Source organism: Mustela nigripes, chromosome 8 (assembly GCF_022355385.1).
Source record: "Mustela nigripes isolate SB6536 chromosome 8, MUSNIG.SB6536, whole genome shotgun sequence".
In the NCBI taxonomy this organism is placed as follows: Eukaryota; Metazoa; Chordata; class Mammalia; order Carnivora; family Mustelidae; genus Mustela; species Mustela nigripes.
In genome coordinates, this window is record NC_081564.1 from 81156295 (window position 1) to 81169632 (window position 13338).

The 13338-nt window shown below is 37.3% G+C and overlaps 1 protein-coding gene across 1 annotated transcript in view; it reads right to left on the minus strand.

Annotated features, from left to right (window-relative positions):
• Nucleotides 1–5085: 5085 nt before the first annotated feature.
• Nucleotides 5086–13338, minus strand: part of CDH19 (cadherin 19) — a 93114-nt gene continuing 84861 nt past the window's right edge. Inside the window, exons 10-12 of the mRNA XM_059410092.1 lie at nucleotides 11223–11340; nucleotides 8997–9248; nucleotides 5086–6375 (exon numbers count right to left, since the gene is read on the minus strand). Of these exons, the coding sequence (XP_059266075.1) occupies nucleotides 5885–6375; nucleotides 8997–9248; nucleotides 11223–11340 (861 nt within the window). The 3' untranslated portion in view covers nucleotides 5086–5884. The remainder of the gene's footprint in view (nucleotides 6376–8996; nucleotides 9249–11222; nucleotides 11341–13338) is intronic.

Genomic DNA, 13338 nt, shown 5'->3' on the forward strand with positions numbered 1-13338 from the left:
TCGATCCCAGGACTCTGGGATCGAGCCCCGCATCGGGCTCTCTGCTCAGCGGGGAGCCTGCTTCCTCCTCTTTCTCTCTGCCTGCTGCTCTGCCTACTTGTAATCTCTGCCTGTCAAATAAATAAATAAAATCTTTAAAAAAAAAATTTACTCAGCAGAGAACATATGGTAATGTGTTCTTAACTTTTCTTTTTTAAAAAGAGAGAGGATAGGGCAAGGTGGGGAGAAGTCAAGGGCGCAGCATTTCACTTTGTATTGTCAGAGGTGATTAGAACAATCTGTTCTGTAATTTGATTTTAAATTCCTAATATAAAATTAGAACTTTGGGCATCAGATGTCGTTAACAACAGGTTTGAAAGATGTCTTTTGGAGCTGTTAGCATGTTTCTTGAATTTCTTCCATATAAATCTAATAAAACAGAAACAATTTCACTTGTGCATTAGTGATTAAGTGAGGAAACCCCTTTCTTTTTTGATAGTTTTTTCCCTAAAATAGTCATACCTAAAGAAAGTTGCCATGATCTGTGTTTATTACTTAGCAGAGTTCCCCCCCCCCCAAATAAATGTTATAGGGGAGTGATTTTCAATCAGAACATCTCATACATAATGCATAATTTGAGCAATTAAGTTTTTCCTTGATAATAATGGAACATTACCCAGGAAGGGTCAAGGTGGGGAGGCAATAAGTAACAGCCAGCTAATTATTGTCCTGCATTAATTCATTTTCTTCATGTCCACATTAATTGTAGAGTAATGAGCTTGGTCTATGAGCATTTCTAAAGATAAACTTGATAATGTCACAATAATTGTGTTAACAATAACAGATTAAATGTCATAAATTCTCTTTGTTAGGCATAATTCATTCTTTATATGTATTATTTTTGCTGATTCCTACAAAAGTCTGAGGATGTATTTTTAGTATCCCTATTGCACAAATTAAGGTGCCCAAAGAAAATATTTAAATAATACATCAAAGTTTACACAACAAAGAAATGTTAGCAACCAGAAAATAATTAAAAATATACTTCATAGACCACTTTTTCTCACTAGCATGTAAATGAGATAATATTATGGAAACATGTGAATACTTACATCAGCCGCACTCCCTTTCCTAGACAAAACGTTCTACAGATTTGTACCTGTATATAATCATGGATGTGAGTTATTTTCCATGTCCACCTTATTTGTAGCTGAGATAAATCACTTAGCACTGAAGAACTCAACAGAACATACCACATTTTAAATATTAAAATGAATAAGCACAAAAGAATGACATGAAATAAAGTGAAAACTATTTTCGTATGCTTACAGATGTTTTAAGGACACTCTAAATTAGGTCTACTTTTTTTGTAGTTTGCTTCTGATTTAGAATTGATTTTTGAATTATTTAAAATATATGAAATTCCAAGTCAACTTGATATCTTAATGTATCCAGGTTATTGATTAGTTTGAACTTGAAAGAAACATCATGAAAATGTTTGCTACTACTCAGTTTTGATACACATTTGCATGGATCTTCCTGCTGCCCACCTTGGCCAAATCCCAGACAGTTTGCACGGCTTCTGATCAGTGTCAAAAACACTTTTTAAATTATGTTTTTCCTTACATCCGATGTAAGGTTCTCTCTCTCACTCTCTCCCACTAATTGCTGCTTCTGGACCTCTGATTCCAGAGACAGAAGTAAGGGGCACAATAAACATGGCTGGCGCGTCCATAATCCCACAGCCGGATTCCTCTGCAGTGTCACACACAGAATGCTGGCGCTCTGTCCGGGGCTATTGTTAGGGTAGGTGGAGACATTTTAAGTACACTTGACGTCTGTATTTTTCTTTAGCCCGTATGACATATGCTGTGGATGACTGGTTTAAGCTTCCTCTCAGCACCTTCCCTCTGTGCAAAATTTCTAGAGCTGCCATCTCCTTAACCTATGGGAACTTCATGCAGCTTTGCCTTGTGAACAGCTAGGAGCTGCATCTTGTCCCGCTCCTGGACTGTCTGCCATTTCAGACCAGTTGGTCAGCCTTCCACGTCAGAGCTCTCTAGGAAAAGGCGGCAGCGACACATTCTAACAGGTCCTAAGGATCTGCTTTGTGACAGAGGTGCCATTCTCCCCTCCTCCAGGAAATCACAGTTTATCTCAGTAGACAGATGATCGATAGATACATAGATGTATACATGGACAGGTAGATATAACTGGAAATATAAAAAACCACATATTCCTTTCCTCCATTTCTTTCTCTAATTTGTCTCCCAGCCTTTAGTGTATTTGGTATCTAATGTCCTTTCATGTCATTCGAAAGATCGTGAAGCTACCTTGTAGGTTTCCAGTAGCCTTGCAAGTCTAACAATATATTTGTTGCCAAGCATTGTATTACAACCAGGAAGCAGAATTCTCACACATTGCACATGTTTTTATTTTCATCACACTTCATGGTAACTCATTCACATGAGCATTTCTACGGCATTTATCAATGGACCTGTTTAGACTGAACAGTTTATAGACATTACCTTTTTTCATCCCTGGGGATAATACCAATACGTCCAAACGAGTTAAAACGCCAAACTCATATACTAGAAACCTTTTGAAAAATCTTAGTGTACCCGAGAACTGCCCAGTGGTGACCTATTCTGAAAAATACATTAGTTCCGTATTATTATTTAACAAAACTCAATATGGTTCTACGCATGACCAAATAAAATAGATTGGGATTCATTGTTGTATTCAGGAATATTTATTGGTCCACTTACTATGTGCTACAGACACTTTCAGACAAGAACAAATGAACAAGACAGAGGACTCCTTGCCCATTACGGCTTACATTCTAATAAGTGATAAAGACATAACAAGTTAAAAAAGAAAAGTACGTATATATTGTAATACCAGGTGGCTAAGTGATTTGAATAAAAGCCAGGAGGAGCGAGGGCCACCGTGGAGGACGATGGCCAGGAGGCCTTTCTAAGGAAATCACAGTCCATCACAGACCTGAGTGAAGCGAGGCAATGCAAAAGCGAAACGTCCGGGGGCCAGAGCGTTGCGGGCCTAGAACACGAGACCGGAAGACATGAGCGGGGACAGAGGGACACCCGGCTTCCAGGTGGCGTGAGCAAGTGGCCTCAGATCACAAACACGCTGTGAAGCCGCGCAGAGCACTCAGTCCTGGAAGGGAAGGGTCTACGAGGTCCAGCCGCATCGCATCGGCTCCCACGACGACGCAGTTCTTCCGTGGGTCAGGGACTGCTCTGTCTGTCCCAACAACCGTGTGCAATAGCTGAACGGGGCCTTATTTTACAGATGACAAACAAGCCGGGCCAAGAGCAGACAGTTCGACAGAGTTCACACAGTTACTTGAACAAAAGCGCACTGAGTCATACTCGGATCTGCAGGCTCCAGCACGGCTGCGGTGTGAACGCCTATGATCACTGAAAGGCCTCTAAATATTTTCTTGTTGCAACCATTAGTGATCCCAGACTTACACATACACCTGTGAGTTAACGGAGGGTAATATTTAAGCACTGCAAGTGTTAGTGCGAAGCTGTGCTATTTTCATAAATATCTGCACTGATTTAGCCTTAATGAAAATTTACAAAAATGAGATCTTAATGGCACGACTTTAGGTTAGAATACAGCTGTGTTCTTGCAAAGCCCAGGGGACCGCAAAAAGGTCAAGTGTGATTGAAATGTGACCGAACACAATTTCTAGGAAATTGCAACTTCTGTACAAGAATCAGATAGTATTTTTTGATATTGTTTAAGACTAGCAAATCGATATGCAACCATCTATGTTCTTTTCCTATGTACCTCGAGTTAACAATCTCATCATCAACTAAGCCGAATTTATTTTAACACACCTGCTTAGTGCCACTGGACTCAAACGTGTGCATTTTTAAAAGTGTTCATCCAAATTGATAGGTTGTTCGTAAGGCTTTCACCCATGGCAAGACCTACTTGAGCCTCAGAAAACCCTATTTCTGTTTTTCTCATCTATTTTCCATGGACTGATTCATCTGCTGCTTTTTGTACTTTCCAATTCTTCAACCAAGATTACATATAGTACAATCTTTTAAATACAGGGAATAATCCTTTATGGAATAATCCCTGAAAATATCCCCAATTATACTCTTTCAATTTTTATGTTAATCTGATAGAAATAGAAATGTTCTCTCAACTCACACATTTCTGTTTTACTTGCAAGTTTTTCTCTTTGAACATTTTGTTTTATTTAGTATTCATACTCTTTCCTAAGTAAATGATGATATGAATGCCTAAGGATTTTCTATGACTTATCACTTCTCATCCACTTCTAATATTTTCCTAAATTGTCGTATTTCCAGTCTTGGGCTTTTTAAAAGTGTTGATACCTATGTTACTGACGTAATGGTACCTGAATGGATATTGGTGGAAAACCTCGCTTCTATTACATGGTGTGGTGCTTGTGTTTCCAAGTACAGAGGAAAACAGTACTGTAGCTATTCAAACCCACCTATCTTTAGCTAAACATTATTCAAAATATTTTCTCTAAATATAAATGGTCGATTTGGTTCAGCTCATTTCCACATGCTGCTAAGAAGAAATGAACATATAAAACAACTTTGAGGACACTGTATTATTCACCATTTTCTTTCTGTTCCACCTATGAATTTTGAATTCCATCTCGATTTGCATAGAATAATAAGGATGGTTCTGAAAATGCTGGTTAAAATTAAAGGGTTTATTATCTGATTATCTGACGTTATCATAAAGCTTGTTATCTGGATGTTTCCATGGATTTTATCATGTCCGGCAGCTTAGCATACTTCCTTCATAATGTTATAATAAAAGTAACTATTGCACCTAATTTTATATCCCATAATAAAAAAGATGACACTGAAGAATCAGTTCTGGTCTAAGCTCTTAATAAAAAGGAAATGCTAAGAATTTTATCATGTTTCATTCTATGCGTGGTGAGAATCAGTACAGGTGATCATAATATTTTGCATGAATATTAATTCAACTTTGAGTCAAATACTTCTTTCATTTACTGCTACCATTTTTAGTGGCAATAAAAACTTACTTAAAATTTTCATGCTTTCCACAATTATCATAAAGTTAAAATTTAATGTTGAGTAAATTTTGACATGCATTTTGTTATTGCATTGTGCCATAGTAAAGATGTATTTTGGCTACATATAAAAATAACATTAAATGTCTCAGATATATCTTCATACTCCCTTTTTTATATAAATCTGTAATATCAAAGATAATACCAATCTATACTGTATCTTTGATTAATCAATATACACTAAGAGTCTGTCTAAATTTGAAATCAGTTTTCAAGTATGGCCTTGACAGTGATTTTAAAATATCAAACTACTGTGAGTCATAGAATCTCAGAAACTTGTTTATTCATAAAAAATAAACACTTTTTAAAAGTTTTATATCATCACCCAGATTCTACTAGGTATTTGTTTCTCTCTGTACAGCATCAGGAACTTAAAACACATAAACAATATACTCTCACTTTGTAAGATTAAAAAAAAAAAGGATAACTGAAATAATATTAAGTTGGTCTAGTTCAGGGCCTTTCTCACATTAAACATTCAAAACTTTGTATTGGATGGTAGTGAAAATAGTGGGAAAAGTGCCAGAGGAATACTCCAGCTACATGCCACAGTTGGCCTGCACTGGCACACGAGAGCTGACTGTTAGCATCACTCCACATCTGCATTCGGGGACAACATGTGGGTAGCTGGAAATAACCAAGGGCATTTACTCCAAGGAAATCAGAAGATGCTGGAACTTTTCTGCCCCGCCCCGAGAACTGCAGTACACAACTCTTTACTAGGAGACTACCAGTTTGCCCAAACACATACTAGCATTTTTAAAAATTTTAAATAATAACAAAGCCCTAATTATTGGACTGCATAGCAGACCCAAACATGCATGCTAATCTTTTAAAGCGAGGTCCCAACTCGTTAAGGTCATCGTAATTTTCATCCTGATCAGAGGCTGCGGACCCTAAGGAGCTCAGGGACCCAGCCGAGGACCCTGTTCCCTCAAAAGCGTAGGTCTGGAGGGAGTCAAAAGGAGGGGCACAAGGATCAGTATTCGCTTCTTCCAGCTTTTCCAGAATGAACTCGCGGAACACGGCACTGTCGGGGCCCGCCTGCAGGGACTGGCGGTACAGGCTCCGGATCTGGGCGCCGGCGGCTGCCCGCGCCTTGCGCTCCCGCAGGACGGCGCTGCTCCTCAGCGGGGCCAGGTCGAAGGCCTCCGTGTCTTCCTCGCCGCCGCCTTCATCGCCGTAGCTGAACACGTTCTCGCGGAAATCTTCGCTTTTCTCCGGAAACAGAGTCGGCTTCCTCCGCTGCTTCAGACCCAGGATCAAAAAAATAAACCCTGACAAAGAAACGAGAACGTGAGCCCATGAAGCGACACTCCGTAACACGTATAGCGCAATACGTGACTATATATTAATGCAACAAGTTCATATTCATCAATATTATATGTTATTTATAATAAGCCTTGCAATCCTTGCTTTTGTTAAAAGCTCAGGACATGAGTTAGATTTTAGGATTATAAGAAAAGAAAACATAGAGGGGAGCCTTGAGTGGTGCAAGTGGGGTTGGTGACGTCATCGCCTGTACAGTGGAATATCCCCGAATAAGGTTTGATTCCCCAAAACTCAACTACAGTATTTGCTGTTGAACATTTACAAAAGGGGCGTGCAGAATGACAGAAGGCAGTATTACTATATTTCAAATCATTTTTACATCATAAAAATAAGAGTGAACTGTTTTGTGATGATAATTCACTTAAAACTGTATTTTTTATATATTGAAAACAGAAAAAGGAAAGGAGCATTCGGGAACATTTTCCAATCTATATGCATTTCTCAATTTTAGTAACCAATAATCCATGTTAAGAGAAGTTAAGCACAACAGAGCCATCTGAAATTCCTCACTGGGACAAATTCTGTGGCATAATTATTTTCTGTTAATACCCATTGACTACAAAGTATATGCCACCAAAAAGCTGGTTTAGAACCTGTGCTCAGTGATATCACATTAATTTCAGAAAGCCCAAACTATCATTTTTTTAAAAATCGTAACACTGGTATGCCCACAATCATTATTTATTAAGATAATTTTAACATGATGTAGAAACAGAAAAATTTCAAAGCACTTTTTGCTATTTAGAGAAAATTGTGTGTGCATGCGTATGTATGTATCGAGAATAGCCAACCAGAACTTCACCTATAGGAACTGAAATAAACATGAAATGATGTTATTAATATTATCATAAAAAGAAATATATTAGGCCATACTTTATGTCAATCTTACCTTTTAAAACACTGAAATAGTGTTCTTAAAATAAGGTCATTGAGTTTGAATCCAGATACTGTGAAACTCGGTTCAGATACATGGTTGGTATAGAGAGGAAGCTAATAAATAAATTTTTCAAGTTATGAATGGGAGAGAGTATTCTCGACACTTTCAAAGAAAACTACTGTCTGTTGGTTGACCCATACTTCCCACCCTCTAAATCTTAGTCATGACCTTGACTGCAAGGCTGTCCCGTTTTTGGTCTTGGGTTAGGTCTTGTCACCCTTCAAACCCTACACTGTTTTTACTACACTTGATTCTGATTCCCAGCTATGTAGCTCTATATTCAGTTTTAGGATCAAAGACCATTAAAAATTATCATAAAAACTGAGGCTGAATTGGAAAGAATGGTAATTTGGATGGTAAAAAGGAATGCATGATTTTTGAGCTTTGAGAAAGATGAGTAGAGTGAGGGCAACGCAATCCCTGAAACACAGATGCCATTTGGAGCAGTGGGTTTGGGAATACAGAACCAGTGGCTGATACAACTGTTCGCAGGACTCAGTCAAGTGGTGTTGACCTTGACACGGAGTTGTAAGGGAAGAGAGGGTTTAGGTTACTTATACTGACTGGTTTGCTGAAGAAAGAGAGACGGTGATGCTAAATGAATTATTTGTAGTTGTGGAAGCCTGATAAAACATTTTGCGGTTCATCTGCCTCATCTGTAAAATGTAAAATCTGTAAAACATCTACATCTGAAAACAACAAACAAATAAAACAGAGTTGGGGGCGCCTGGGTGGCCTCGTCTGTTAAGTGGCCAACTCCAGTTCAGCTCAGGTCATGATCTCAGAGTTGTGAGGTTTGGCCCCACTCACGGCGCTCAGCCCTGAGTCTGCAGGAGATTATCTCCTTCTCCCTCTGCCCCTTGCCCCGCTAGTGCACACACTCTCTCTCTCTCTCTCCCTCTTGCCCCTCTTGTGCGCTCTCTCTCCCCTTCTCTCTAAAATAAATAAATAAATAAATAAGTAAAATCTATTAAAAAGAGGAGCTATTTTATTGAAGTTTCTTTTGTGTTTAGCTCTGATCAAGTAAAGCCCTCTTTTTGCATTCCCCCAACCTATTTGCTTTCTTCCATTGTGGTCCTACGGCTCTAGTGAGTTGCAGGACAGGGTTAAATAGACTGTGTACAGTTATGGAAATTTAGTACATCTCCATGACCCTTTGTAAAGTACTTAGCACTTTGAGTTTTACTTTGTTCATTTATACAACACAGGTGATTAATAGTTATTATTTCATATGGTTATCATGAGAATCAAATTACATACTGCTTGTGAACACTCAAGACAGTATCCTGTAGCATAATAAGCACTCAACAGAAGGTCGCTACTATTATTACTAATTGTTATATACTGTATATGCTGTCCACTGCCAATGCTTAGTGTCAAAAACATTCCTACACAGACGTGCACACACATGCTGACACACTCAGAATTCGGGGATCATTCGTTTTCATCTTGAAATGCATGGTCACTCTATTTTTCATTTACTCCATGGTTTAAGAATTGCAACATATTCTGAAGAGCGATTACATACTTACACACACACTCACACACACCCCATACTGTGATGATGGAATTAACTACTTTTTAATTATTTTTAATAAATGAAGATAGGTTCAGTTCAGCACTACTTACCAAATATTATCATGACGCTTATCAAGACAGCAAGTATGACTTCTGTTCTGAATCCCATGGCAAGCATAAGGTCCTTATTCCTGCAAGCCTGTGTACTGCCATGGTCATCGCAGTCACAGATGTGTATGGTAAGGGTGTTTGTACTTGTAAGTGATGGGATTCCATTGTCAGCAATTAGGACAGATATATAGAAGACAGGCTCTTCTTGAAGGCTAAAACCAGTTCTATTAGTCAAAATTACAGCTGTGTTATCTAAAACAAAAACCCATGTGCATAATTTTTCAACAATATAGAAGAAATTCGTACCAGTCATATGTACTAGAGGCAATAACATAGATATATCAAGTAGGTTTAAATAATAAAGAAGAAATGTCAGGTAAAAAGTCAAAAGATCAACTCAAAAAGTCATTATTGATTTGGCATTGCCTAAACCATAATTACAATCTTAGATGAATTACATGAATCAGTTCCAAGATGTTTTTGATAAAGATAGAAAAAGTAAATGTGGAACACAGAAAACAGCTTTTTAATCAGATCTCAGTATTTTATAGAGGTTACTGATATTAAATTTATGATCACAGTATGAGTTTCATTGGGGTTATTTGCTCACTACACAGTGCTTTGTCTAATAGAAACTCATTCTTTTCACAAATACTATAAATACGTAAGACTTTCAAAGTCATCTACCAATATCACAACAAGTGGTCTCAAATCATGTATTTACTAATGAGACAGAAGGATTAGTTTTATTTGGTAGGAAAATTCTATTGGGATGTTTCATTTTACTTTGACATTATTAACCCATTTTCTATTTAAAATTCAGGTAACAGTTAAGCCTCAGCAGCACTGATCGCTCTTCTAGATAGAACATTTAAGAAATTAGCAAAGATGAACGATATACATAGTTTGACCGTTCTGCAGTTGTTTCCCCCTGAATCCCAAAATATCCTAAGCTTTTTTGGTGCAATTTCTTATATCTGACTCCTAAATTTCCCCCTCCTCTTTGTATTGCCACCCCCAAAATATTTTCTGTAGTAATCAAAACTTAGGATACACAAACAGTAAAAATGCAAATAAATGAAGTGTTTCAAAATGTGTGTGCTTGCCAACGACTTTTCCCAAATCATCTTTTAATCTTTTTTTTTTAAATTTTTATTTGTTTTCCAAATCATCTTTTTAAAATGAATTCTTCGTCATGCTTTGGAACCTATAAAACTTGGGATTTTATTGACTAGGCAGACTGAAAAGGTAAGAGAGTTTACATTTTTCAATTCATATCTTACCAGATTATTTTTAATCACAAACATTAAACCCAATTAATTATTTTCTTTGTTTTAATATACTTATTTTGCCTCAGTGACTTATGTTGATGTAAACAAATCTAAGTTGTAACTTATTTTTTCTATTGATATTTGCATTTTTTTAATCCTAAATTTAGTTGAGTTTCCTTTACTGAGAAATTTGGCAAGGAGAAAAGGGAGAAAACATGCCTGCATTTATTGTCCACAAAAGATCTCCCGTAGATCGAAACCCAGAATCAGGTGTAAAGAAGGACATCAGCAGGTGTTTGGCTATGGATACTTCCGTAATAAATCCTACAGTGTTTCTTATCTTCAAGATATAAAGTAAAATTAAAGTAGGCCCATATTATAACGAGAAAAGTGGCTTCATGCAAAGTCAAGTCACCTCTGCACGGAAGGAGAAAATACTCTGTCTCTCTACATGAAACCCTTTGGCACACTGTGTCTTTAGATTGATAGGATCACTTCATTTTGAAGGAAAGAGAATAATCTTAAACCAATTTTATATATTTATAGCTTCAAATTAATGACTCCAAATATCTCTGAATCAATCAAACTAACATGACTGTAAGTATATATCATTTTCTTCCCCAAAGATTGAAGTTTGGTTTTACGAGACACGAAAGGAAGTACTGGCTTAGTGCTGCCATTATATCTGCAGGTTCATTCGGTTTTGCAAGGTCTCACAGCCACTGATGACTTGAAAAAGTGCTTCTAATTTAAAGAAATCCAGTGAGAAATGGGGCTAGTGTTTTCAGAACGTGATGTCAGGTTTTGTTTGCTGTTTCCACTGCTTCTCTCTGCTCTACTTCTCAATATTATCATACTGCAAGAACCTTATAAAAAGCAACATCATAAATCCCTTTAAAACCAAGCACATTTCCCAAAGAAAGGATCAGAAGCCATTATGAGGGAATGGCATTACCTTCATTATCTATGATTATGAAACTCGAGTTCTTTGTGTCTTCCCCAGAGAGATGAAAGTAAAAATGGTGATCTTCTGAGGATTCATCTCTATCCACTGCACTGATGGTCTGAATTACCTAGGAAAAGCAGAAACAGGTTGCTTGGTTTTTGATTCAGGAATATAATTACTATTATAAAGATTATTATCAGTATTAGTATTAGCTTTTACCAAAATTGCCTTATCAAAATTTTCGTATCTGTTGCAGAGGATCATTTAATTTGGGGAGAATGTTAAAACATTTTCTCAGGTTAAAAATAAGTTTACCTGCCCCTTTTAAAAAGAGTGTTTTGATAAGGGCGCCTGGGTGGCTCAGTGGGTTAAGCCGCTGCCTTCGGCTCAGGTCATGATCTCAGGGTCCTGGGATCGAGTCCCGCATCGGGCTCTCTGCTCAGCAGGGAGCCTGCTTCCTCCTCTCTCTCTGCCTACTTGTGATCTCTCTCTGTCAAATAAATAAATAAAATCTTTAAAAAAAAAAAAAAGAGTGTTTTGATAATACATAATGAATTCTTGTCGGGGGCTGAAATGATTTCTAGCAGTTAAGTTTGTTAGAAATTCTGAAAATACTGCTGCTATAAATCAGGATTTCCTCCCGTCTTTCAGGCCTGATTTCCCCTTTTCTTCTCTTTTCCCTTCTTCCTTCCTTATCTGAATAGCAGCCATTATGGTTTGTTGAAATTATATATTCCCTACTCATTTGAGAGCATAGCTGTGGCAAACTTATTGTCTTACTAAAGTATTAGCTAAACTAATGAGTTTTCAAATTGATTTGAGCAAATAATACATTTAGAGCTTAGGGGCAATGTATATGATTTCCTTTGACCCATAAAGACTACAGCAAAAGTGTTCCACGTCAAATAAATTCCTATTTCAGAACATAAAAAAGTGAAGTAACGCAGTTATGAACACATCAGATCACATTTAATTCTCTTCTTTCAAGACATGAATGTGTCAGTCAAGTGGTTCGTTATTGTCAAAAAAGAAATACGCTGTCAAGATCACATAGTGAGATTGTGATTAATTCTGGAAATTAAAGTAAATTGATTATAGAAGTTATTGTTTTGAATTTTCTAGAATTAAAGTGCTTTTAACAATGTGTCAAACAAAAATATCTTTAGTTGCAAGATGACAGACCCAAATTTTATAATGTTATACTTCAAAGAATAGACTCTCTCCACATGTAGTCTTATAAAACCAAAGTAATTTGTAAGTTATTGCTCTACATCGATTGATCTTTTTCCTTATAACACATTCCTAGTTAAATCATATTCATATGGTGTTAATTAAATAATCTAATAAAACATTTTCACTCAACCCATGTCTACAATAATAAATTTGCATTGTATTAGGGTAATGGTCTTATTTTGGATTACCATAATAGCCGGGGGAAGGGTAGGGGCATATTTTGAGTGCCTGGTGTTGTTTTGTTTTGTTTTGTTTGTTTTTAATATATATTTTATTTATTTATTTGACCGAGCTGAAGAGTGTGAGCACAAGCAGGGGGAGTAAAGAGGGAGAAGCAGGCTCCCCGCTGAGCAGAGAGCCCGGTGTGAGACTCGATCCCAGGGCCCTGGGATCATGACTGAGCTGAAGGCAGACGTTTAACCCACCGAGCCACCCAGACATCCCACTAGTTTTTTTATTCTTAAAAAAATAGAGATACTAATACTTAAGTTTTAGGAATGATTTTTAGAATTTTATGTCATAGCTTGTCAAAGTGCTTGTCATACCGTCCGTACATGTTTATACGGTGTTTTCTTCACGAAAACATGTTAGTGTTGGGATTTGCATAGACAGAATGGTCTCCTGAATCCTGTGTGTAATCTCATCATATGTGTATTTCCTTAACTAAGATTGATAGCAAATTGTAAAAACTCATGTTTACCTTGTTGACACATGCAGTCTTGATTTTTAGACAAGGAATAATTTATCTCACTACCTGCCTTTCTGTATTAAATACATGCATCGGGGATGTGTGGGTGGTTAAGTGTCTGTCTTCAGCTCAGGTCATGATCCTGGGGTCTTGGGATGGATCCCTGCATCGGGCTCTCTGCTCAGTGGGGAGCCTGCTTCTCCT